The 25,833-nt window shown below is 32.9% G+C and overlaps 5 protein-coding genes and 1 pseudogene across 12 annotated transcripts; 2 read left to right on the top strand and 4 right to left on the bottom strand.

Moving 5' to 3' along the window:
- The first annotated feature begins 353 nt into the window (after nucleotides 1–353).
- On the top strand, nucleotides 354–2,030 carry BIA1 (HXXXD-type acyl-transferase family protein). Its single transcript, NM_117628.4, has one exon. It carries the CDS (start codon nucleotides 519–521, stop codon nucleotides 1,824–1,826), a length of 1,308 nt encoding a protein of 435 aa, NP_193275.1. The 5' UTR covers nucleotides 354–518; the 3' UTR covers nucleotides 1,827–2,030.
- Nucleotides 2,031–2,311: 281 nt separating this feature from the next.
- Nucleotides 2,312–2,422, bottom strand: CYP702A7P (annotated as a pseudogene). The gene has a single exon.
- Nucleotides 2,423–3,434: 1,012 nt separating this feature from the next.
- CYP702A6 (cytochrome P450, family 702, subfamily A, polypeptide 6) lies at nucleotides 3,435–6,464 on the bottom strand. Of its 4 annotated transcripts, NM_001341036.1 has the most exons (8): nucleotides 6,165–6,449; nucleotides 5,222–5,534; nucleotides 4,975–5,124; nucleotides 4,357–4,701; nucleotides 4,056–4,131; nucleotides 3,949–3,992; nucleotides 3,725–3,852; nucleotides 3,435–3,627 (listed from the first exon to the last, which is right to left on the bottom strand). In NM_001341036.1, the coding sequence occupies exons 1-8, from the start codon at nucleotides 6,371–6,373 to the stop codon at nucleotides 3,528–3,530; spliced, it is 1,365 nt and encodes a 454-aa protein (NP_001329488.1). In that variant the 5' UTR covers nucleotides 6,374–6,449; the 3' UTR covers nucleotides 3,435–3,527. The 4 variants fall into 4 exon arrangements, with proteins under 4 accessions (NP_001329488.1, NP_680696.2, NP_001329487.1 ...); NM_148330.3 differs by having other exon boundaries at nucleotides 3,949–4,131; nucleotides 6,165–6,464; NM_001341037.1 differs by having other exon boundaries at nucleotides 3,435–3,852; nucleotides 3,949–4,131; nucleotides 6,165–6,420.
- Nucleotides 6,465–6,714: 250 nt separating this feature from the next.
- CYP702A5 (cytochrome P450, family 702, subfamily A, polypeptide 5) lies at nucleotides 6,715–9,877 on the bottom strand. 3 transcript variants are annotated; one of them, NM_001084925.2, is made up of 8 exons: nucleotides 9,581–9,864; nucleotides 8,960–9,060; nucleotides 8,748–8,860; nucleotides 8,491–8,640; nucleotides 7,896–8,234; nucleotides 7,334–7,516; nucleotides 7,109–7,229; nucleotides 6,744–7,012 (listed from the first exon to the last, which is right to left on the bottom strand). In NM_001084925.2, exons 1-7 carry the CDS (start codon nucleotides 9,787–9,789, stop codon nucleotides 7,224–7,226), a joined length of 1,101 nt encoding a protein of 366 aa, NP_001078394.1. In that variant the 5' UTR covers nucleotides 9,790–9,864; the 3' UTR covers nucleotides 6,744–7,012; nucleotides 7,109–7,223. The 3 variants fall into 3 exon arrangements, with proteins under 3 accessions (NP_001078393.1, NP_001078394.1, NP_680695.2); NM_001084924.2 differs by having other exon boundaries at nucleotides 6,715–7,012; nucleotides 7,109–7,236; nucleotides 8,748–9,060; nucleotides 9,581–9,877; NM_148329.2 differs by having other exon boundaries at nucleotides 8,748–9,060; nucleotides 9,581–9,827.
- Nucleotides 9,878–19,504: 9,627 nt separating this feature from the next.
- AT4G15390 (HXXXD-type acyl-transferase family protein) lies at nucleotides 19,505–21,240 on the top strand. 2 transcript variants are annotated; one of them, NM_001341035.1, is made up of 2 exons: nucleotides 19,505–19,534; nucleotides 19,610–21,147. In NM_001341035.1, exon 2 carries the CDS (start codon nucleotides 19,666–19,668, stop codon nucleotides 21,004–21,006), a length of 1,341 nt encoding a protein of 446 aa, NP_001329485.1. In that variant the 5' UTR covers nucleotides 19,505–19,534; nucleotides 19,610–19,665; the 3' UTR covers nucleotides 21,007–21,147. The 2 variants fall into 2 exon arrangements, with proteins under 2 accessions (NP_001329485.1, NP_193274.1); NM_117627.4 differs by having other exon boundaries at nucleotides 19,514–21,240.
- A 2,117-nt stretch (nucleotides 21,241–23,357) lies between these two features.
- Nucleotides 23,358–25,288, bottom strand: CYP705A4 (cytochrome P450, family 705, subfamily A, polypeptide 4). Its single transcript, NM_117626.5, has 2 exons — nucleotides 24,280–25,288; nucleotides 23,358–24,203 (listed from the first exon to the last, which is right to left on the bottom strand). The coding sequence occupies exons 1-2, from the start codon at nucleotides 25,183–25,185 to the stop codon at nucleotides 23,556–23,558; spliced, it is 1,554 nt and encodes a 517-aa protein (NP_193273.1). The 5' UTR covers nucleotides 25,186–25,288; the 3' UTR covers nucleotides 23,358–23,555.
- Nucleotides 25,289–25,833: the final 545 nt, after the last annotated feature.

The raw sequence follows: 25,833 nt of genomic DNA, 5'->3' as shown, positions 1-25,833 counted from the left end.
CTTAGAAGTTTTACCAGTTGGTATATGCCACTATCATTTGCTCTTTTTTCTTTCTCATAACGTTTATATTTTCTTTCTGATTTTTTATTTTATTTCTATATATATAACTATATATTTCAAAATTATTTCCCCTTTTATAATTCATAAACGCTCTCTAAAATTTTAAATACAATTAAATCAATCTTCAATATATGTTTTTTTTTGTTTGTTTAGAAGTCGAATTATATTACTATCACCAATTAAATATTACATAGTCGTCTATTTTAAGCATTTGAAGTTTTATTTAATTTACTAATATGAATGAATTAAATAAACATTGTTAGCAGACTTTATTTTTTCTTAAATTAAATTTTGTTCCTAGTGTGGACACATGGATAGGAGTTGAAACTTGTATCAACGATTCAACTACCAGTTTAAAAGGACACATCTCTGATCCATTTGTCTCTTCCATCTTCTCCTCTTGTCAAAGTTTCCTCAATACTTCAATCTTGTAACCCGTTGACTTTTAAAGGAAGACGATGGAAGCGAAGCTAGAGGTGACCGGGAAAGAAGTGATCAAACCTGCTTCACCATCACCTCGTGATCGCCTTCAGCTCTCTATCCTTGATCTCTATTGTCCTGGAATCTACGTGTCGACGATCTTCTTCTACGATCTCATCACCGAGTCCTCGGAGGTTTTCTCGGAAAATCTGAAACTCTCTCTGTCCGAGACTCTCTCACGCTTCTATCCACTAGCTGGACGAATAGAAGGCCTTTCCATCAGCTGTAACGACGAAGGAGCCGTCTTCACCGAGGCACGCACCGATCTCCTTCTTCCTGATTTCCTTAGAAACCTCAACACTGACTCCCTGTCGGGATTCCTCCCGACACTAGCTGCTGGAGAATCTCCAGCGGCCTGGCCGTTGTTGAGTGTCAAGGTCACTTTCTTCGGGTCTGGATCAGGAGTGGCGGTTTCTGTCTCTGTCTCTCACAAAATCTGTGATATAGCCTCATTGGTTACCTTTGTAAAAGACTGGGCTACCACCACGGCCAAAGGGAAGTCAAACAGTACTATCGAGTTCGCTGAAACGACTATTTATCCTCCTCCTCCTTCTCATATGTATGAACAGTTCCCATCAACGGATTCCGATTCTAACATCACAAGTAAATACGTACTCAAAAGATTCGTCTTCGAACCTTCTAAGATTGCTGAGCTGAAACACAAGGCCGCTAGCGAAAGCGTCCCTGTGCCTACACGTGTTGAAGCTATCATGTCACTTATCTGGAGATGTGCTAGAAACTCCTCACGCTCTAACTTGTTAATTCCAAGGCAAGCCGTCATGTGGCAGGCCATGGACATTCGACTTAGGATTCCATCTAGTGTTGCGCCAAAAGACGTGATTGGTAACCTACAAAGCGGATTTTCTCTCAAGAAAGACGCGGAGAGCGAGTTTGAGATCCCTGAAATCGTGGCCACATTCAGGAAGAACAAAGAGAGAGTCAACGAGATGATCAAAGAGAGTCTTCAAGGCAATACAATTGGTCAGAGTTTGTTGAGTTTGATGGCGGAAACTGTGTCAGAGTCAACGGAGATAGACCGATACATAATGTCTAGCTGGTGCAGAAAGCCTTTCTACGAGGTTGACTTCGGATCGGGTAGTCCGGTCTGGGTGGGATACGCGTCACATACCATTTACGACAACATGGTGGGTGTCGTGTTGATTGATTCAAAAGAAGGTGATGGTGTAGAAGCATGGATAAGCTTACCTGAGGAAGACATGTCCGTGTTTGTCGATGACCAAGAGTTGCTTGCTTATGCCGTCCTAAATCCCCCGGTCGTGGCATAAACAAGACTACTACCAATTGCTCTACGCTGGATTTAATTAATTATTGGCTTTCGCTTTTCGTTGTGATTTGAATAAAGTGACCAATCATTTCAAGTTCCATGTTAATTCAGTTTATATGTTACCTTGATCTTGTTTGTACTCTATATGGTTATTTGTTTTGTCAATTTGTTTTTCCAGTTACTAATAACTACTTCATGATAATTTAAGTGTTTAGTGTAGATTTCCTTCAATGTTTTTTCTTAGTTTTTAACCAATAGGCACGGTTCATGGGTCTGGTTGTTTTAAGGCTTGTACAAGACTGACGTAAAATGCCTAAAAGATATAGATATTGAGTTTGGTCAATTTAAATTTAAAATCAATTCTACCTCACCCATCGTACACTAACTTATGATGAATCATTTTTTTTTGTTTTGGGATAATTACACGACCACCATGCATGTTATACTAAGTGTTAAGCGTATATCATTAATTCAATAGATGCACAACATGAAGATCCAACCAACTGGAATTGTATAATCGCCAACTTGGAAATCATGATCAGTTATTCTAAGCACCGTAGGCGCGGTGCTTGTGATCTTAAGAGACTCATTTATCACCTGAAATGAAACACCATATTCGTTTAAGAGTATATGTAAGAAATAACCATGAAATCAATAAGAATAGAGTAAATGACTATGGGCAATAGTATCTTGTCGCAAAAGCAAATAAAATTACTGAAACATCTTCTTTCTCGTCTTCTCTCTCATTTTCCACCCTTACTCCACTACAAAAAGAGTCATTTACCAAAAAAATCTGACACATAGTTAGTTTCTTTATTATGATGTCAAATTTGGCTATTGCTTAATATTACCCTTTGTTTAAACTACTATATATATCATGATTGATGGACATAAAACTCAAAACTAATTGATTATGAGTAAATTGATATATTAATGTGTGATTTTTGTGACCATATATATGATTATGGCACAAACTCACCATTTTGGGTGAAATGTCTTCTACTTCTACATTCAACATTCAAATAATTAAATCGATCACAATTCAAATAATACTAAACGGAATCAAATTTTTAAAATTGTCGGAATGATTGAAAATCTTTGATCCCGGATCCATGAACACGAGAATCCAAAATCCGAAGAGAACTGATTCGAACCCGGTGGACACCGAGAGTTTCAACTCTACAAAAATATATTCTACTTATCAAAAGCCCAAATAGTATAAAAGTTAAGAAATTTTGTTGGATCTAATTCCGGATCCAAATATCTGTCGGGTTACGAATTTTTGGTTGGGTATATGACGTCCGGAAATCCGCTGTCCACGCATTCGGATCCGGATATCAAAAACATATATCCGAAGAATCCAGATCCAGATACCATTAAAAATCCTGGATATCTGCATCCGTCTCAGGCGACTTGGAGTCATATAAGGAAGCTCTCCTTATTTTCAGTTGGACTCGCCTCAATGCTTCATATGGAAACATGAAGACACATTAGACCACATAGGAGGTGAACCACATGAACCCCACAAAGTCAACACTTTCCATTTTTGGAACCAAAGGATATCAATTAGCAACGACTTTGGTGCGGAAAGTTGAGGAGAAAGAGTGTAAGGTAAAGAAATGTTTTAAACTGAATTTTATTATTATCGCATAACATAGTACAATGTAATACAATCATTCTAATAACCAAGTAACCAACAAAGTTATTTAGCTTTGGTGTCTTCTAAGATTTGAACATCTGATCCACGTGGAAGTATAAGTACAAATCTTCGAAGTAAAGTAGTCTCTGTCTTCATTGACCACCTTCACACCATAGGTATAGAAACGTAAATAAAATAAACTTTGACTTCAGTTAAAATTAAATTGAATCGTGGAGTAATTAAGTGATAAATAAATGAACCTGTATCTAGACAAATGATGGATAAAAATGGCCATCTTCAACTTAACAAATTCAGCTCCTACACATAGTCTAGAACCCGAGCCAAAGGGAATGTAAGTCCTGGAGACAATCGCGCTCAAGTCTTTTCCCTGATAATTTAGTTTAATATATGCATGTTTAAATTCCAAGAATGTGATTAGTGTAAATTAAGAATAATTAAAAGATAAAGATGAAATTTAAATTACCTTCCAGCGCCATGGATTAAATGCTAAAGGGTCATCATACTTTTCTGCATTGAAATGCACATAAGGATAACCCATAAAGATCCAACCTGCTGGAATTGTATACTCACCAAATTGAAACTCATGATCAATTATTCTAAGCACCGTCGGTACCGTGCTTGTGATCCTAAGCGACTCATTTATCACCTAAACCAAAACGACATATATGTAAGTCATGAGAGTAATTTTATTTAAAATAAATTAACATTTTCTTTACATAAAAATAAAAAAAATGTTTATTATATCTAAGTTTTGTTATTTAATTTGAAATTTTTGACTTATTAAAATTTTGATTAAGTATATTATTGTCTTGCTTTACAATTGAAATAAATTTTGAAAGTGATGATAGAAATGATTTTGTTGGATACTCACCATCTGGGTAAAAGTCATTGATTTGTAGTCTTCCCATGTTAGGTCAGCTTTCTCATTTTTCTCAATCTTATCTCGGACAATTCCTTCATGCTCTCTCTGTAACTCTTGCATCACTTTAGGATGGTCACTTATGAGCTTTATTGTAGCCGCAAGGACCGCTGGTGTTGTTTCGTTAGCAAGCAAAAACAGAGTAAATATGTACTCGGTGGCACTCTCTAAACTTATAGTTTTCACGCCTCTTTCAGTATCTCCAAAGATAGTCTTGAAAAAGTCCCCCAATTCCTCTCCTGATGCTCTTTTCTTAAGTACCGTCTCCTTTAGTACCTTCATCATCCGATTTCTTGCCTATCACAAAATACACTTCCTCAGTTCAAGACAAAATGAAGGCCCTCTGGGAATGTTAAATATTTGTGTAATATTTTTTTTGAAAAAGGGTTATAGGCCCTGGCTATTTGCGACAAAACATGAATACACAATCGCATATATTTTTCCACCCGAATCCTATGCATGCTTAGTATTATTACTTTTTAAATACCAAGAGGTTCTGGAACAAAGCCTGAAACCACAGCATGCAATCCTATGCATGCTTGTTAAGGTAGATGATCAAAAAATATGCACCTTCACCATTCGATAGACACCAGTCCCCGGGATATTCCAAGCGAATCCAAACCATTCCCTTGGGAAAAATGTCCAACAGAGTGTGAGTTCTTTTGCTGCATCTGGTTCCATCTCCCCCATTACTTTCTTCGCAAGACATTCAATAATGATCTGTAACGTTTGAATTTGATAAGATGATTTATTAAGTGGAAAGTTCTCTTGTTATGAGCTACAAAAACTATCAAAATGGATGACTTTTTGTTTTTACCTTGCTTGTCGTTTCCTTGATGTCAAGGCTGCCTTTCCTAGCTCCTTCCTTCAGGTGTGTGCGAACCAAGAAATCGATGTCTTGAAGCATTCTTAATTTCAAAGCTTGCGAACCTAAAAACTGGTTTGTCAAGCTGCGGGCATGTTTATGAGTATCCTTATTCACGAACAAGTTGTTTGCCCCAAATAGCCGCGCTAAGCTCTTCGGCATACCAGGAATATGATTTGTCTTTGCTATCTCCATGTTCAACCCAATATCAGTCGAAATTATAACTTTTCCTCCAAATAAGCTTGTCCTAAAAACTGGTCCATGTCTATTTTTTTTGGGGGAAAAAAATGCAAAAATTGAGACACGGTAATCTACTAATAAAACTCGGAGGAATTGATTATGAGGACTAGATATGTTCGGGTGCAAATCGTTAATTTTTTTCTTAATAAATTGTGGGAATTTTCAAATAAAAAACACTTCAACAATATATTCTCAAGAAGCAAACCTTAACTTGCTTCTTCTTTTTTCGCTGAAATGTTATCCAAAGAGAAGTTTAATTTATTACGATTTTTCTTTGTTCTTTGAAATTTGATTATGTATATAAATTCCATCTAGTAAAATATTTACGAGATACAGTTAATCATTTCTTTAAAAATTATCCAATTTGTTTTACATGTAGGATACAACTATATACAAAAACATCCGCTCATTTATTATAAGGAAGTAAGAACATCCACAGTTTTGTTATTTCTCTTTATTTAATAGATATGTGTTTAGATTTTTAATTTTTTTTATAATACTATATAAATTCATCGATATAAAATTTATCATAATCATTTCTTAAAAGCGTTCAATGTTAATTAATTTTATATATTATAGGATGACTAATATTTCATTGTAGTTGTCAAATATGTAGGTAAGATCAAAAACCAAACCAATAGATAAGATCAATAACCTGAGTACTTTCTCCTTCACGAATGTTGGTAACTGAATAGCGTCATGAGGCTTCATGAACTCGAAAGTCTCTCCAATGATTGGATAACCCATAGATCCTGGAGGAAGTTCTCCATTACTTTTTGGATTCCTCCACTGATAGATCGAGTGACACAGCTTCACCACTATGAGTGAAACTATCACAGCCCAGAACTCATAAAGATCTACCATCTTAAGTTATTTTTTTTCTTTCTAACTCTTTTTGGAGATATTGATTTAGGATAACTGAGGGAGGCACTCTCTCTCTTTGTATACTAGTGAGCTCTCTTGTCGATTAGTATATATTTTAAGATTATTTGCATGATTTAGGTTTGTTGGCTCGCTGAGACCTCTATTATTTTGTATTGTTCTATAACGTGTAATTAGCACGTTGTGTTTTTATGTGGATGGGGTCAGACGGAGGAATTTTTTATACTTCTCTTGTAATATCTATTTTTATGTGGACATGCATCTGATTTATATAATATAAGATATGCGTAGTTGGCTATATATTATTAAATTTGGTACGTGTGCTCAGGTATTTTATTCTACAATACTTTGTGCAGTTAACAATTTTTATTTCTTTCTTTCAATAACATATATTTTTTATAAAGCAAATACTAGAAAAATCGAAATTGGCTATGATACCAAAACTACATGAAAAGTTATAAGGAGAAAGAGTGAAAGGTATAGAAACTGAATTTTATTATTCTCTCATAACACTATACAGAGTTATCCTGTTTGGTGTCTTATGAGATTTGAACATCAGATCCACGTGGAAGCACAAGTATAAATCTTCGAAGTAAAGTAGTCTCTGCCTTCATTGACCACCTTCACACCATAGGTAATAAACGTAAGTAAAAAAAAACTTTGAGTGCAGTTAAACTTGGCTTGAATCGTAGAGTCATTAAATGAGAAAAAACGAACCTGTATCTAAACAAATGATGGATAAAAATGGCCATTTGCAACTTAACGAATTCAGCTCCCACACATAGTCTAGTACCAGAGCCAAAGGGAAGGTAAGTCTTGGAGACGATCGTGCTCAAGTCTTTTCCCTGAAATTTTAGTTTAATATATGCATGCTTAAATTCCTAAAAATTTGATTAGTGTAAGTAAAAATAAAATAAAAGATGAACATCAAATTAAAATCACCTTCCAGCGCCATGGATTAAAAGCTAAAGGGTCATCATACTTCTCTGGATTGAAATGCACATAAGGATAACCCATAAAGATCCAACCAGCCGGAATTGTATAATCACCAAATTGGATCTCATGATCAATTATTCTAAGCACCGTTGGTACCGTGCTTGTGATCCTAAGCGACTCATTTATCACCTAAACCAAAACGGAATACATTGGAAGTGCATGTACTTCTGACTTTAAACTCTCATTTATAAATAAATAGCTCATATTTTCGTTATAAAAATAAAAACAAGTATATTACTTGTATATTTTATAACTTTTTCTTACTAAATATATATTTATGCATTATTGCTAAGTTTATTATTTAAATTAATTTGGTTGATAATGGCATGCCTATAAGTAAGTATTAAACGTGCATTTTTCTTTCTTATTCATTTGCGAGGAAGTAAACGGTAGGTAAGTCGTCATTATTATATTTAGGAAGTTACGTATCTAATAATATATTTGCATGTTAATTAATATATTTGCATCCTTGTTAAGTTATAATATATGGTTTCGTTGGGATACTCACCATCTGGGTAAAAGTCATTGATTTGTAGTCTTCCCAAGTTAGGTCAGCTGTCTCATCCTTCTTAATCTTATCTTGGACGATTCCTTCATGTTCTCTCCGTAACTCCTGCATGACTTTAGGGTTATCACTTATGAGCTTTATTGTTGCCGCAAGGACCCCTGGTGTTGTTTCGTTAGCAAGCACAAACAGAGTAAATATGTACTCAGTCGCAATCTCTATGCTCATAGTTACACTTTCCGTATCTCCAAAGATGGTCTCGAAAAACTCCCCCAATTTCTTTCCTGATGCTCTTTTTTTAACTACTGTCTCCTTTATAACCTTCATCATACGATTTCTTGCCTATAAAAAATACATGCTCAGTTCAAGAATATATGAAAGCCCTCAGGGAATGTTATTGAAAAAGATTGAAAAAGAAATAAAAGCATGGCGATTTTGTGTAGTAATGTTTTAAACTAGCTTTGGGCACTTCGGTCATTGCTATTTGAGACAAACATCAAAACACAACGCACGCATCTATTTTTCCACCCAAATCCTATGCATGCATATTGATCAGTACTATACATATATTAAAGCTAGATGATCGAAAAATATGCACCTTCACTATGCGATAGACACCAGTCCCCGGGAAATTCCAAGCGAATCGAAACCAATCCCTTGGGAAAAATGTCCAACAGAGTGTGAGTTCCTTTGCTGCCTCTGGTTCCATCTCTCCCATTACTTTCTTCGAAAGACATTCAATAACGATCTGTAATGTTTGATGTATTTGATAGGATGATTTGTTAATTAAACGAGAGAATGTAATCTTGTTATGAGTTACAAAAACTGTAAAAAATGGATTGACTTTTTTTTTACCTTGCTTGCAGTTTCCTTGACGTCAAGGCAGCCTTTCCTAGCTCCTTCCTTCATGTGTGTGCGAGCCAAGAAATCGATGTCTTGAATCATCCTTAATTTTAAAGCTTGCGAACCTAAAAACTGGTTTGTCAAGCTGCGGGCATGTTTATGAGTATCCTTATTCACAAACAAGTTGGTTGCCCCAAATAACCGCTCTAAGCTCTTCGGCATACCGGGAATATGATTTGTCTTTGCGATCTCCATGTTCAATCCAATATCAGTCGAAATGATAACTTTGCCTCCAAATAAGCTTGTCCTAAAAACTGGTCCATGTCTAATTTTTTTGGGAAAAATGCAAAAAGTAAGACACGGAAATTTACTAAGCTAGGAGTAAACGTCATCAACTTATTCTCAAGAAGCAAACATTCTCAATATTTTTTTGTCGCTTAAATGTTATCAAAAGACAGAGTTAACTAAAAATATTTGATTATGTATAGAGATTTGATCAAGTAAATATTTACGAGATATCATTCATCATTTTTTAAAAAAATTTCAATATATTTTACAGGTAGTATACAACTATATATACAAAAAAACATCCGATCATTTCTTATAAGGAAGTAAGAAAATCCACAGTTTTATATAACTGATATGTTTGGATTTTTTAAAATTAAATTATAGTACAATATTAATTCATCGATAAACTTTATCATAATCATTTCTTATAAAAATTTCAGGAATAATTAAGTTTTATGTATTTATGGGCTGACTTATATTTCATTTGTAGTGGTCAAACAAGTAGTTGATAAGTTAATTACGACAATAAAAAAGAAACCAATGAATAAATCAATAACCTGAGTAATTTCTCCTTAACGAATGTTGGTAACTGAATAGCATCATGAAGCTTCATGAACTCGAAAGTCTCTCCGATGATTGGATAACCCATAGATCCTGGAGGAAGTTTTCCATTTCCTTTTGGATTTTTCCACTGGTAGATCCAGTGACACAGCTTTACCACTATGAGTGAAACTATCACGGCCCAGAACTCATAAACCTCTACCATATGTTAAGTTATTTTCTTTTTCCTAGTCTTTTGGATATAAAAATTATGAGGGAGGCACTATCTCTTTTATACTAGTCTAGCTCTCTGGTCGATTAACTAGTAGTACGTAGGTGAATTGGCAAGTCGTTGATTAATTATAACCATTAATATAAAATTAATTATATATTGTTTTGTTAGTTTTTGTTTTTCGTTATACATTTTTAATATTTTATACATTTTCGTTTTTGGATTATGGGAAAGAAAATTTAATTTATTTTTAAATTAGTATATATATCTTTTTGTTAAAAATATTTATATAAACATTTGACATGTGTCACGATCATGTTTATGAGTAACTTTAAAACCAAGTTGTATACTAGGGATGTTAAAATGGGTAACCCAACTCAACTCAACTCATAATCAAATGAGTTTAAGGTTAAATGAGTTATGGGTTGACCCAACTCATTTTGTACCCAACTCATTTACAAAATGGGTTGAGTTGTTAAATGGGTTAACCCATTTAAGTAATAATTTAATTCATATTATTATTAAACAATAATAAATAATTACCATTATTAATAATTATTAATTCACTATCATCAAACTTAGGATATTTACGGATTTCACTTTTTACGAGTTTACGTTTTCGGCGGAAAAATTACGGGTTTACTTTTTTAGCAGAAAAATCACGGGTTTACATTTTTTGCGGGAAGATTATGGGTTTAAGTTTTTGGCGAGAAAATTACGGGTTTACGTTTTTGGCGGGAAAATCACGGGTTTTTCGTTTTTGGCGGGAAAATCACGGGTTTTCGTTTTTTGCGGGAAAATCACGGATTTACGTTTTTGCGGGAAAATCACGGATTTACGTTTTTGGCGGAAAATCACGGGTTTACGTTTTTGGCGGGAAAATTACGGGTTTAGGTTTTTGGCAGGAAAATTACGGGTTTACGTTTTTGGCGGGAAAATCATGGGTTTACGTTTTTGGCGGGAAAATAACGGATTTATGTTTTTTTGTGGAAAAATCACCGGTTTATTTTTTCTTAATTTCATCGCTTGTATATTTAAGAAATTTGGAAAAATAATGATTGTATTAAATTGGTTTACATGTGTTGGTTAAACTTAAATTGATATTGGTTTAGAGATTTTAGTTGGTTTAATTCAATTTTACAAAATATAATGGGTTAATTGGGTAAACCACTGAAACCATTAACCATTACAACTCAACTCATTTTACTCATCAAACCAATTGACTCAATAACTCATTTGACCCATCAACTCATTTGAGTCAAAAATTTCAACTTATTAGGATTCATGGGTTGAGTTGAGTTGAGTTGACTCATGAATTTTGACCCATTTTGACACTCCTATTGTATACAATAAGACTCAGGACACTTGTTTTATAAAAATTGGCCTAAACATCATCCTCCCGATTTATACCCCAACTAGATTTTAACCTGCGGTACACCGCAGGACAATTTATTTTTTAAAGGTAATATATATTAAAACTTACAAATTTTATTTTTTATAAAATATTTATATTTTACAGTTTATAATTGTTATTAAGTAACGTTATACGACGAATACATGAGACAATTGTTAAAAAACTGAAGTTTTAACTCTTATTAAAACAACATATTAATAATATTTTAAAAATATTATTGATTTGATATGTTTAATAAATTAATGATTTAACTCGTATTGAAACGGTGGATTAATTATATTTTACTTTTTTTTATTAATGTTGATTCAAAAACCCGTCACTCTAAATAGTTATTGACTTATTAACTTATTTGTTTATCATTTAGTAACAGATAGATATTTGAATATTCACTATATTTTGCTTCAGTTTAGAAAATCTTTGATGATCCGTCTTTAGATCCAATAAGCCCTATAATTAAGAAATAAATATTGTCATTAAATGATTTTGTTAATGACGTCATTAAACGATTTTGTTTTTGATTAAATTTTTCTAATGACATTGTCATGTAATTAATTACAGAAATTAAGGTTATATTTAAAATATACTTCCCAAATAATATAGTAGGATGGTACAAACCACTTGTAATTTATGTAAAATATGATTTTTTGCATCACATTTACAAGATTTAATTAGTGAATATGATGTAGTTTGTATCATTAATGATGTTTTTCACAATACAGATTTTTTTTTTTGGGTTCACAGTTCCACAATATGGATAAAACGTGGATTGAGATTTTTTTAAAAGAGCTTAGGGAGATTTGCGAAAAAGGAGAAAATTGGTGTATTTCATCTTTTAACTGGAGGTTTCCACAGCTCGGACGTTTATTGGATTCAAGATTAACATATTTCATATAATCATATTAAGACATATTTCATATAATCATATTCAAGATTAACTCCAAAACCAAAGGTCCCTTGGCCGACCAATTAATTCCTTTGTCTTTGAGTTTGATAGACATAACCGAAAAGGGCCTAGAAGGCTAGAAACATAAAATCCTAAGGCAATTTGAAAATGAGAAATTTTCACAAATAGTACTTAAAAGTTTTTTTTGCACAAAAATAGTATTTAAATAATTATTTTATTTTTAATATTAAAATTAAAATTTAAAAAATTACGTAAATTTATCACCAAAAATTCCTGACAATATTTTCTTGCCCAAAATTTTTTCGTTAAAAGTTTTTCGCAAAAACATTTCTGGTAACACCAAAAGTTTTCCGTAGAAAACTACTCTCAAATTTTCCTGCCAAAAAAACTGAAATTTAGAAAAGAGTTTACAAAATTTAGAAAAGATTCTAAGCAATTCAGGAATGGTTTCACGTTGGAAGGAATCTCTCTATAAAAGAGATGAATTTAATCTACTATGGGTTCCGTCTCTGAGAAACATAGGGTCTTTGGGCCCGAACTTCCAAATATTCAAAAAAAAAAAAAATAAAAAATAGATCAATCAGTTCAATACAACTTCTGGTGGTTTAAAGAATTAGATCATGGGCAATAGGTGAATTGGCAAGTCGTTAAATTACAAACCAGATGAAGTCAAGATCTGATTACTGATTTTGTTGTTTTTACTCAATCGAGCCTTAGTTTAGTATATTTTGTCAATATCGATGTTCTGAAATCTCAAGAGAGAGAGGCCTATCAAACTACAAAACACCAAACGAAGACGTGAAGACCTTAGTTTTGTTAACAGTAAGAATTGTAAAGTTGTGATTCAAATCTCCTTGGTTAAGCCTGATGTCGACTTGGTTAGTCGGATTAGTTGATTGGATCATGGTTCAGTGTTGGTCTGGCATTGGTTTAAGAAGAAGGAGAAATCGATTTCATCATAACAGAAGGATTAGAAGACTCTTATTTATCTTTGTTTTTTTATTATATATTTAAGTTGATAATTTTAATTTCTTGTATTTATCTAATAAATTAAAATTTCTACAACCAAGAAAATAGGGCTTTGAGAATTTACTCTACTACAGCTTTACAAAAATAATAATAATAATTTAGGCTGTAAGTTTAAACATAAAGCTACAACACTATTGGTTTGTAATCAAGGATTTAAAAAAAATTAAGGTTGTAAGTCAGACTTAAAGCCCAACTAATCATGCACTTAGCTTTTCGTTTTTGGTTGTTCATATTTTAAAATATTTGAATCAAATTTATAAGATATAGGGCCTTTATACTTGAACTTCGAGATATTCAAAAATAATAATAATAATAATAACAATTTCAACTATTAATTTATACTAATCAAATTTCACATAACAAAATGCCTTTGGACATACAACAAACCACAACCATGTCTATATTCATGTCACCCCTTAATTTATTCTAAACAACACTACAAGTTGAAACCATATATCTTGAAAAATATATTTATTAACTAAAAATATAACATTTAGATGCAAAGTAAAAAAGAAAATAAAAATGATTTTCGAGTGTTCATCCTTTTCCACGCGAATTTAAAGTTTTAGTAATCCAGAGATTTATAGTATTTAATCACATATTTTAAATGATTGAGTTTTAAAATAATTTATATGAATACGATGATTTTAGGAAGATGATGTTTTTAAAATAATACTCCCAAATCCTACTTAAAATTATGAAATTTAGATTTGTGTGTTTTAAAACTAAGAAAATCCTCTAAAACATCTTAAAATCATTAAAAAATACAATCCTCTAAAATTTCTGAAAATCCTTAAAATCCAATGCTTGAAAAGATGAGATACAATAACAGTAGATTTCAAAGCACTTTTCCAAATCACTGATTTAATAACATTGGATTTTAGAAAACTTTTAAATATTCATAATTGAATAAACCTAGGATTTGGTATTTTGTTTTAATCACGTAAAGTAGAATGCTCGACTGAATACAGCCACTTAACCACTAAGTCAACTCCTCGGTTGTCACAAGCGAACTTCAATTTTTGACAAATCTCAATAAATACTGATTTTTTGCGGAAAAAAACAACAAGATTGATCATGGATTTTTCGATCAGAAAATAATATAATATAAATATCGACTTGCTCAAACGGACATCTCATGTTTAAATTAACTTAAAAGTATTGTTAGCCTTAATGAAAAATTCTCTTTTGTTATTATCCATTGTTTTTTTCTAAAAATTGTATGGGATTTGAGATTTGCTTTTTTTTTTCCGTCAAAATAATTTTAATTAATTTGAAAGATCATCATACAAAATGTTTACAATCCAAGTGAGAGGATTTTGAATGTCAGAATAAAAACTAGTGTCTATGCTTCCATATTGAGCAAGATTATGAGCTACTTGGTTACAACAATGATTTACATGAGAGAAATAAACTTCTTTAAACTTAGCCGCCCAAAACTTGATATCCGCGTAGATGCCGGTGATAGATGAATCTATTGATTCATTGTTGATGCTGTCAATTAAGATTTTGCAGTCCCCTTCAAAGTATACCTTGGTGAACCCTCGAATCCATGCTTGTTGCAATGAACAAAGTAGTGCTAGTGCTTCCGCCTCTAGTGGTGATGTTGTGAGTTTCAACAATGACGAACCCCATGCTTTAGGAACTCCTTCGTGGTCTCGGATAACCCAACCACCATTTACTTGATTAGTGTTGACATCAATGAGATTTGCTTCTAACAATATATTTTACATATGAAAATTTTGAACTATTTGAGTTTAAATTATAAATAACGAGATAAAAAATAGAAAATCAAATTTAATAATTAGAAATTATGACATTTGCTTTTTTTTTATTTTTTTAAATTGGGCTATACAGTGTCCTGCCAAATAATACAGCATTAGTGCAAACCATTTGTAATAATAATACTAAAAAAACAATGGAAGTAGTTATTTTTACGTCAAATATACAATATTCATCGAGAAATGACTACTTCCATTTTATCATAGGATATTATGTTATTATATAGTAGGATATTATGATATTTTTGATGCAAATTCATAAATACTGTTAGGATATTATGTATTTTATTTATACATAAATAATATTTTTGGTGCATAAATGATACTATAATTGTACATAACATAAATCGCATTAGCTGGGACTCGAACCCCAAACCTCTTGATATAGAAGCATTAATGAACTTTTGGTTAACCATTAGGTTAAGGGGGCTTCCACAATTTTGATATAGTATTTTCATATTATAGGAAATTAGCTGAAATGTCAAATTTAGATGATCGTTTATGATTGATATAGTCACATTAAAAATTCTTAACTACTAGTACTAAACAAAAATTAAGAGAAAGACTTCAACAAACTATAATCCAACAAAAATACTGAGAGCTTACCTAACAATTTATTTATTTTTATTTTTGTTTTGTCCTATGTTAACTAGTTGAAGAGATACCTCTTAATATTTTGAATTTTCTTAGTATAATCTAGGGAAAATGTAGCCAGAAAATATAAACAAAGAATTTTGTGAATACAAATGGAGTGGTTGTAGATTTTGAAGTTAGAGAAAAGGAAATGGAAATAATTATTGTGTAACAATGGCTATGATTGGTGAACAAAAAGAAAGTATTACAAGTGGTACAACTATTATTTTATCAATCACAAAAAATTTATTAAAAGTATTACCAAAAGCGTTGCTCTCAGCTTTTTTTACACGTTTACACTATCATTTATTCATAAATGATATTTTTTATGCATATAATATAAATGCATACAAGTGTTATATAGGATATTATGATATTTTCGATGCATATCTTTTGCCATTAAAGAATTCCATGTTCAATGCTACACTTACTATTAAAGTCAGTAAAATTGATTCACCTTTCATGCTTCTATTTCTAATATTTTGTTTCTACCAAATCTTGATCTACTATTTTCATATTATAGGAAATTAGCTGAAATGTCAAATTTAGATGATCATTTATGACTGATATAATCATATTAAAAATTCCTAACTACTAGTACTAAACAAAAATTAAGAGAAAGACTTCAACAAACTATAATCCGACAAAAATAATAAGAGCTTACCTAACAGTTTATTTATTTTTATTTTTATTTTGTCCCATGTTAACTAGTTGAAGAGACATCTCTAAATATTTTGAATTTTCTTAGTAAAATCTAGGCAAAATGTAGACAGAATATATAAACAAAGAATTTTGTGAATACAAATGGAGTGGTTGTAGATTTTGAAGTTAGAAAAAAGGAAATGGAAATAATTATTGTGTAACCGTGGCTTTGATTGGGGAACAAAAAAAAAGTATTATAAGTGGCACAACTATTATTTTTATCAATCACAAAAAACTTATGAAAAGTATTAACAAAAGCGTTGCTCTCAGCTTTTTTGTACAGGTTTACACTATCATTTATTCATAAATGATATTTTTGATGCATATAATATAAATGGATACTAGTGTTATATAGGATATTATGATACTTTCGATGCATATCTTTTGCCATTAAAGAATTACATGTTCAATGCTAGACTTACTATTAAAGTCAGTAAAAATTGTTTCACCTTTCATGCTTCTGTTTCCAATATTTTGTTTCTACCAAATTTTGATCTAGTATTTTCATATTATAGTAAATTCGTTGATATGTCAAATTTAGATTATCATTTATGACTGATAGAATCATATTAAAAAATCTTAACTACTAGTACAAAAAGACAAATTAAGAAGAAGACTTTGAAAACTATAATCCAATAAAAATACTCAAAGCTTACATAACAATTTATTTCTTTTTATCTTTGTTTTGTCCCATGTTCACTAGTTGAAGAGATATCTCTTAATATTTTGATTTTTCTTAGTCTAATCAAGGGAAAATGTAGCATGAAAATATAAATAAAGAATTTTGTGAATACAGATGGAGTGGTTGTAGATTTTGAAGTTAGAAAAAAGGAAATGAAAATAATTATTGTGTAACAATGGTTTTGATCGGTGAACAAAAAGAAAGTATTACAAGTGGTACAACTATTATTTTTATCAATCACAAAAATATTATTAAAAGTGTTACTCTCATCTCTTTTGTACAACTTTTTTGTACAGTTTTTCCGTACAGTTTTACACTATTTCATAACAGTTTATCTCTCGAACTAACAACTAAAATATTTTGTACAACTTTATGTTACCAATCAGATACAATAGAGAGGTCAAATCTCATTTTTGGTTGGAACGCATTCTCAAATTATAGTCTTCCCAAAAAACTACATTCCGATAAATGGGGGTAGGATCTATTCACTATAGGTGTGGACCATTAGGAAACTGATTTTACGAGAGAGAATTGTTACATACAAGACATTGAAGAAACTCGAGATACAATAAAATTTGAATTATTGTGGCTAAAGTAGAATTAGTGATGCGGTGATGGATTGGGTTAAAGGGAGGAGATGGCCACAGTTCTGGTGTGTGCACCATGCTTGTAAATTAGAGAAATCTGCTTTATGATGTTCAAGAAAAAAACATAAAGAAAGATATTGTACAATTGTGGTAGGTCGTAGATCTAAAAATAGAGTTTGTAGTTACGAGTTGCTTCGTTTACGGTTTTTGACTTTTACCTCTCTCTTTTTTTTTGAAGGACTTGTCACATATGAGGTTGTACGAAAGTCTAAGGTTGTGGTTTTTATAAAAATTAGTTGTGTATGGCTTTGGATCGGATCAACCTAAGAATTTGATTCGATTAAATCATGTCACATGAAATCAAGCAATCTGACCCCAAGAAACCCTTTGTGACCTTTCATTTATCAACTCCAAAGTTTGAAAAGAAGATGAGCAGTTCGTACACATCCTCCTTCTAGTACTACAAGAAAATAATATTATAAGACGTAATAATTAATCACAATAATAATAATAAAATTTGTCACAAAATAAACATATTACGAGTTTTTGACGATTTTTGAGTTGTTGCAATACAATCAATCACAAAATTTTATTTTGTAACAAAAACGTCACAAGAGTTGCGACAAATATATCTAATAATCATTTCGTCCCAAATAGTTACGACACAAAAAAGTAAGAAAACTGTTTAAATTACAAACTATAACATCGCTTCAAAATCGTAATAATTCGTGATTAACATAACATCTTAATTACATAATTATAGCCTCAAGTGGTCACTAGTGATAATTAAAAATTTGTCGCATATTCGAAACAATTACTCAAAACTGTGGTTTTTGTTACTATCATAATGTTTCAGTTTATCATTCACTATGATGAAAGTAAGTCTTAAATGGTCACAAATTATTACTAAAAATATTTGCATATGGTAACAATTATCAACTAAAAAATTAACCTCAAAACACTATTATTTATTAATTATTGTCATAGTAATACACATTTCTTATAGTCATATACATTAGCTATATATATATATATATTATAATTTATCGCCATTTTTTAGACGGGTAGAGCACGAATTCGTCAATTACTAATAGTGGATGCACAGATTCGACGTTAACTCTCAGATGGCAACCCCTATGAAGAGATTTCAGGCTCTCTAGAAAGTAAGACTCAGATCTTTCCAATGGTCTGTAGATCAACTTTTGATTACTCTTGTAGCAAAGAGGAGAGAAATCCGTGGCGATGATGAAGGTTACACCATCGGTAAATACATCATAAAGCCATCTTCCCCAACTCACAAATTTTACATTCAACGAAAACTATAAATCCTTTAGTATATATAAGTATAACATGCTTCAATTAAACCAACAATAATCCTGAAGTAATATGCATAATATTTCAAAGATCAAGTATTTTATTTATGGAGTATCCTTTCCCACGCTATAGGGACATCTCTATTAATTAAACATTTACACCAGAAAAAACGACATCTTATTAGACTAAATTATTGAGAAAAATTTAAAACAAAAACGTGAAAGAGAAAGAGATAAATTACTGAGAAAAATTGAAGTGTACTCAAATGAAAATGTTTGGTATATTAATAAGAACCCTTCCTTCATATGTCTCCGTCTAATTGGTTTATCTTTTAAAGTTAAAATTTGATAAATAATTATATTATACTATCTTAACCATTAATGAAAATGCTCTAAGCACTACTTCAAGGCTTAATATTTACCATCACTACTTTAATATGCTCTAATCCGTATCCGATCGGGTTTTACCGGAACCCGATCCGCTTATCCCGGATGGCCACTCCTAATTATGGTAGAGTATTGAATATAAAAATTAACAAACAATCAGAATGCATGTGGTGGCTAAGATTTTATATTCTATACACGACAAAATGTATAAATCAAATTAATCAATGAAAATAATTTTTTGTAACGAAATACGAATATGGTTACATCAATGAGATAACGCCAACATGATTACACTACAGCTCCCCAAGTAATTTTTATATTCGGTAGAGAATCTTTTGACGTATTTCCATATTTAACTACTAATTTTTACAGTCTAAAACAGTCATTTTCTACCGCTATAAAGGAATACTTCTCTTCGTCTAAAGAGGAGAGAAATCCATGGAGACGATGACGATGAAGGTTGAAACCATTAGTAAAGAAATCATAAAGCCATCTTCGCCAACTCCAAATAATCTCCAAACTCTCCAACTCTCAATTTACGATCACATCCTTCCTCCAGTTTACACAGTAGCCTTTCTCTTCTACACCAAAAATGATTTGATCTCTCAAGAACACACTTCCCACAAACTCAAGACTTCTCTGTCTGAAACCCTGACCAAGTTCTACCCTCTTGCCGGAAGAATCACCGGAGTAACCGTCGATTGTACCGATGAAGGAGCTATCTTTGTCGATGCTCGTGTCAATAACTGTCCTCTCACTGAATTTCTCAAGTGCCCTGATTTCGACGCCCTCCAACAGTTGCTTCCTCTAGATGTTGTAGACAACCCATACGTGGCTGCTGCCACGTGGCCTTTGCTGCTCGTGAAGGCAACTTACTTCGGATGCGGAGGCATGGCCATAGGAATCTGCATCACTCACAAAATCGCGGACGCAGCCTCCATCTCGACTTTCATTCGGTCCTGGGCCGCCACGGCTCGAGGAGAGAACGATGCCGCTGCGATGGAAAGTCCTGTATTTGCTGGTGCGAATTTCTACCCACCAGCCAATGAGGCTTTTAAGCTACCTGCGGACGAACAAGCCGGCAAGAGAAGCAGCATTACAAAGAGATTTGTGTTCGAAGCTTCTAAGGTGGAAGATCTCAGGACCAAAGCCGCTAGTGAAGAAACAGTAGACCAACCTACGCGGGTGGAGAGCGTTACTGCGCTCATCTGGAAATGCTTCGTCGCATCCTCAAAGACAACTACTTGTGATCACAAAGTGCTGGTCCAGCTTGCTAACTTGCGGTCCAAGATACCTTCCCTTCTGCAAGAAAGCTCTATCGGAAATCTCATGTTCTCTTCTGTGGTCTTGAGTATTGGTCGAGGAGGGGAAGTTAAAATTGAAGAGGCCGTTAGAGACTTACGAAAAAAAAAGGAGGAGTTAGGAACTGTGATCCTAGACGAGGGTGGGTCATCTGACTCATCTTCCATGATCGGTTCGAAACTAGCAAATCTGATGCTCACCAACTATTCTCGGTTGAGCTATGAGACTCATGAACCCTATACCGTGAGTAGCTGGTGTAAGCTACCTCTTTACGAGGCTAGCTTTGGATGGGATTCTCCGGTTTGGGTTGTTGGGAATGTGTCCCCCGTGTTAGGCAACTTGGCCATGTTGATAGATTCCAAGGACGGACAAGGAATTGAAGCGTTCGTCACACTGCCTGAAGAGAACATGTCGTCCTTCGAGCAGAACCCAGAGTTGCTCGCCTTTGCTACCATGAACCCTAGTGTCTTGGTTTAAATCCTGTACTGAAATTTGTTGTTTCCTCAATAAAGATTTGGATACACCGAATCTATATATATCTTCAAGATGTAATGCAAGAAATGTAAACTACTGGAATATCATTTATGTTTTAACTTTTCTGAATATAATTCCTCAGCTGGTATGACGTAGTTAATTACCAATAAACCGTCATTTACATATTCTACCAAATACCAATGATCAAAGCTTATCCTAAGTTCCATCCACTAATCAACATAAATATTTCGTGTCTTTGATGAATTCTCTTGTCAATTCTCCACTCCATTTAGTTTTTCTTCTTCTTTTAAATTGATGGATTGCTAGCTTTTTCATCAAACTAACATGTTGGCTTAGTTTGAGTTAAATAATTGTCAAAGCACAAAATTTCATATAATTTAATTTTAATATTTTATATACGAGCACACAACCCTTGCTATAATATTTTTTCCTTTTGATTGCTGTTAAAATATTGTCAAAGCAACATTTTTTGTGGTTCTTTTCCACTGTTTTTTAGAATTTTTAAACTGTTATTTAAAATTTAGTAAGATTTTTTTTTTATTACTATTGTTTTTTATAACATTTTTATTACTATTGTTATTGGTATGATTTATATAGTAACAGTATATGAAAAAGGCATCTTTTTAAGTTTTTGTGTAGGGCATTCATAGATACCGAACCGGCATTGTCCCAGTTTATACTTGGTACACTAATGTGTATGTCATTATCTTTGGTCAACTTTTTGAATCAGAAAAGGCAGAAGAAAGGAAAACACGTTGCTCTAGGTTAGTTCAGTTCATTAATTGATCCTCCTTGTGCATGAACGACACATTGTTCAATTTTATGGCAAAAATACGAAAACATCCGAAAATTTGTTTCATATCTTACCTCATCTTATCTTTTCACTTTCCAAGTTCCATGTTGACATGCAAACTGAGCTCCAAGGTTTTATCAACCCCGAATCTAAGCGGTGGCTTGGAGTTATATATGTAGACCATAAGGAAGCGGTACATCATGTCCAGCCTGTCTATACGACAAGTGAAGCATTTGATTTATGCCACAAATATAAAATTAATTGAAAGATTACATTTTCAGAATTATTTATTTAGTCTGCTGGTTAAGTATTTCAATGTTTTAATAGACGTTACGGATTAGATCCTTTATTTACCTTTTATGTGATTTTTTTTCTTTCGACATTCATTTTCCTTACTTTATTTTTGGCACAAAAACCTTTAATATTTGGTTTTTATCAAATCTTTTATAAATAAAAGATTTCTTTTCACTCAAAGAAAACGTCTTCAAACAATAAATTTGCTGCAATAATTTAGAAAGTTCGTTTTTATAAAAAGTATAATATTTTACACTTTACTAAAAATACTCAATAATTTTCATTACTTTTATAATATTTTAATATAATTTTTATTTTTTAAATATTTGTATTAAAGATCACATGTTTTAAAAATGCTTTAAACCACCTAAATCAGACCGGCACTAAGGACCACTCTCTTACATATTTAATTATTGTACCTGTCAAAAATTTATAATATATATCTAAGACTCAATTTCCACAATTCTAGTATTGTATAACCTTTAGCTTTTATTCTTTGAACTCAAATAGTTTTTTTTTTTTTCAGTTTAAGCTATTACGCAAACTTTAAAAAGAAAGAAAAAAACTAGCACATGCATGACAAAGACATCATGAGCACTTCAGCAAGGCTGAGGAAGAGAATCAAGTGCATGTATTCGTTGGCCCAATGATTAGAGTCAGAACCGGTTCTCAAATTTTAGGGGCTGCGAGCAAGGAAAAGCTTTTTATTTTTTGGTGAAAAGGAAAAGCCTTGGATAGCAAGTTATTGTGTTATTGTTTATCAAAAAAAACAAATCATTTGCATGGGTTGGACCGATATTTTCTAATAAGTGCAAGTACACCAGACCATATATGGTAGGTAGTAACCTTATTATTACTTTTAACTTTTTTGTTGAAAACTATCTCTACATACACTGAAGAAAATTATCCAACGTTTTAATTATTATTATTACTTTTGTTGTAAGAGTGATTATTTTGAAGTTCTTTGTGAACTTTCCAATCTTTCGGTATAACATATCTGTAGTGATTAGAATCGTGATGCATAATATTCATGTATAATGTGTTTACTAGACTTATCAATGGTTACATCCATATCCGTTTGTAGTGCTTTCCTGCCAAGATTTATAGCTGAGATTCAATCTCTAACATTCAAAATTTTGTTGTAAGAATAATTGCATATGTCTTCATATTCTCTTCCTCGATCTCAACTATTTTGGAAGACTTATTTATGAACAAGGTGTTAAGAATCGAGTTTTATTTGAACCGACCCAAGTAAGATTTAATAAACAAAATAGATTAACGGGTCGGGTACCAAATGTACCCGTATGCATTTTAACCTTCCCGCTAAAATGACTGGAAAAATACTATAGAGAGGTCAACACGTAAAGCGGGAAACTTGGACACAGAAATATACAAAGCCACAACTTGCTTATATCTTCAACTATCATACATAATATGTGAAAACTCACAAACATTTTTGCAAACTCGAAGTTAAAGAGTTTGAGGTTCGAGCAACAGGAATGATCTTAAGAGGATGAGCCATGGTCAAGCTCAGTCCTACAACAGCCTCGTCCATGTTAATTTTCTCTTCTGTGGTTCTCCACTCAAAACCCTGCACCATCACTCCAATTGCAGTTCCCATAATGACATAAGCTAGATTTTCTCCGGGACAACTTCTTCTTCCGCTTCCAAAAGGAAGGTACTTAATTTCTTTCTCTCTTCTCTCCTCCTCTTGTTCTGCTCTTGAAGAAGCTAAGAACCTCTCTGGCTTAAACACAAGAGGATCCTCCCAAGCATCAGGATCCCTCATCACAGCATAAACGTTAACAACGACTGACGTGTTCTCTGGTACATAGAACCCTCTGATCCTACACCCTTCTTTTGTGAACCTTAAGAAGAAAGGCCCCGGCGGGTGCAGTCTTATCGTTTCCTTAACCACAGCTTGCAAATAAGGGAGCTTTGGTAAATCCGTTTCTTGAATCAACCTTGACTTTCCTACCACGCTATCGATTTCTCCTCTCAGTCTCTCAAGAACGTTAGGGTTGTTAATGATCTCTGCCATTGCCCATTGTATTGTCTGCACTTGGTTTTCAGTGCCTGCAAATAAAAGATCCTGCAATTGCAAAACGTTATCTTAGGCGGATCAGATTTTAATCTCAATGAAACAAACTGATGGGAGAAACATTTACCGCAATAATTGACTTGATATGGTTCCTTGTGATCTTATACTCTGCATTTTCATCCCGATAAGCTGCCAACAATGCGTCCATCAAGTCCGTACGTTGATGATGCACGTCCAGTTTCTTTTCGTGTTCCACAAGAATGCTTTCGAGCAGCTCATCGAATCTGTAGGAAATAACTGTAGTTTCTTTTTTAAACAGAGAGACAACAAGCTTCTTAAACCATGCTCGCAACATGTTTGCAAAGAAGAGCTTCTTTGTCAAAACATCTAACTCGGTAGCCAAAGCCCTGAATCTCTCCTCTGAACAACTCCTCCCCATGATCATCTTGCAGATGCTGGAGTTAGATAACTTCAACGCTTCAGCACATATCTCCACGCTCTGCTTCTTTATCGCTTTATCGAACAGATTCCCATAAAACCGCTCTAGCACATCTGCACGGACACCTCGTGACTGCTCGTGTGCTTGGGGCCCAAAAACGTTTGTAACTAGGACCTTCTTCATGAACTTCCAATAATCTCCATAGGGAGCAGAGATAAAGCTGAAAGATCCGGCAAAAAGTGAATCATCGGTCGGAGTGAAACCGCGGTACGAGATGTTCAGGTCGTGTGCCCTGAAGATCTCATATGCAATTGAGGCTGACGAGATGAGGACTACAGGGAACCTAAAGACTCGGAGATAGAGAATAGATCCGTACTTGGTGGAGAGTTTTTGTAAAGATCTGTGGAGTAGAACAGAGAGAAGAAGGTGCAGATGACCGATGATGGGAAGAGACGGAGGGCTCGGAGGTAAATCAAAGTGAAGGCGAGGGTCCTTTGGTTTCTTGAAGAAGTGAGAATAACAGAGTCGTGAGAAGAGACATAGGAGGATAAAGATGAAGCAGTTTTGAAAGTCAATCATGTTCATTGCTGCCATAATTGCTCAAAGAGAAAGAGGAAGATGAGAAATGGGATGCTAATCTAAAGTCAATTATGTATGTGTTACATAAAAGCTACGGAAACTACTTACAATAGCACATAAATTTATGAGAATGACTATAACAGCTTAACCAAAATCAAGCTTAATAAAATAGCATATAAAATTTTGAAAATGACCTTTAAACCTGATTTTGTATTTGTATTTACATATATTGCCAATTAGAATTATATTTTGTGGAAAAATTACTTAAAATATATATTTGTTGAAAACTCCTAATCTTGGCCCTTTTGGACTTACATTTTTCTTTTTTATTCTTTTCCCCTTCCAATTTCTTCTTGCCTAAATCATTTTACGTTCACAACTTGAAAACAACTTCATTTTATAAAGGAAAATTGTCAAGAGTATTCAAGTCTGATCTATGCTTGATTTTAGAATTGTTAGCTTTTGCATTTTGCCACATGAACAACAAATGAAAAAAAAAAAAAACATTTTTTTCGAAATTCTTGTTGATTTACTTGATCATTGATGTGGTTATAATCTTGATAGAGTTTGTACGGTATATGGTATGTTTGACATTTGTTTGTTAACTTCTTGCGTTTCCAAATAAGTCGGCCATTTCAAACTCCAACAATTCCATTAAGTTGA

The sequence above is a fragment of the Arabidopsis thaliana genome, chromosome 4, assembly GCF_000001735.4.
Source record: "Arabidopsis thaliana chromosome 4, partial sequence".
In the NCBI taxonomy this organism is placed as follows: Eukaryota; Viridiplantae; Streptophyta; class Magnoliopsida; order Brassicales; family Brassicaceae; genus Arabidopsis; species Arabidopsis thaliana.
Note: the sequence above shows the minus strand (reverse complement) of the source record. Positions and strands in the feature narration are given on the sequence as shown.

Bases quoted from the DNA above. Each gene is read 5' to 3' on its own strand.
- CYP705A4 (NM_117626.5), bottom strand. From the start codon at position 25,185: ATGGCAGCAATGAACATGATTGACTTTCAAAACTGCTTCATCTTTATC. The intron at 24,204-24,279 runs GTAAATGTTTCT...TTGCAATTGCAG, and splicing joins ATATCAAGTCAATTATTGCG to GATCTTTTATTTGCAGGCAC.
- BIA1 (NM_117628.4), top strand. From the start codon at position 519: ATGGAAGCGAAGCTAGAGGTGACCGGGAAAGAAGTGATCAAACCTGCT.
- CYP702A5 (NM_001084924.2), bottom strand. From the start codon at position 9,789: ATGGTAGAGGTTTATGAGTTCTGGGCCGTGATAGTTTCACTCATAGTG. The intron at 8,641-8,747 runs GTAAAAAAAAAG...CAAACATTACAG, and splicing joins TCAAGGAAACTGCAAGCAAG to ATCGTTATTGAATGTCTTTC. The intron at 7,013-7,108 runs GTTCGTTTTTTC...TATGGTGTGAAG, and splicing joins CATCATTTGTTTAGATACAG to GTGGTCAATGAAGGCAGAGA.
- AT4G15390 (NM_117627.4), top strand. From the start codon at position 19,666: ATGGAGACGATGACGATGAAGGTTGAAACCATTAGTAAAGAAATCATA.
- CYP702A6 (NM_148330.3), bottom strand. From the start codon at position 6,373: ATGGTAGATCTTTATGAGTTCTGGGCTGTGATAGTTTCACTCATAGTG. The intron at 5,125-5,221 runs GTAAAAACAAAA...CAAACGTTACAG, and splicing joins TCAAGGAAACGACAAGCAAG to ATCATTATTGAATGTCTTGC. The intron at 4,702-4,974 runs GTGCATATTTTT...ATTTTGTGATAG, and splicing joins GTGTCTATCGAATGGTGAAG to GCAAGAAATCGGATGATGAA.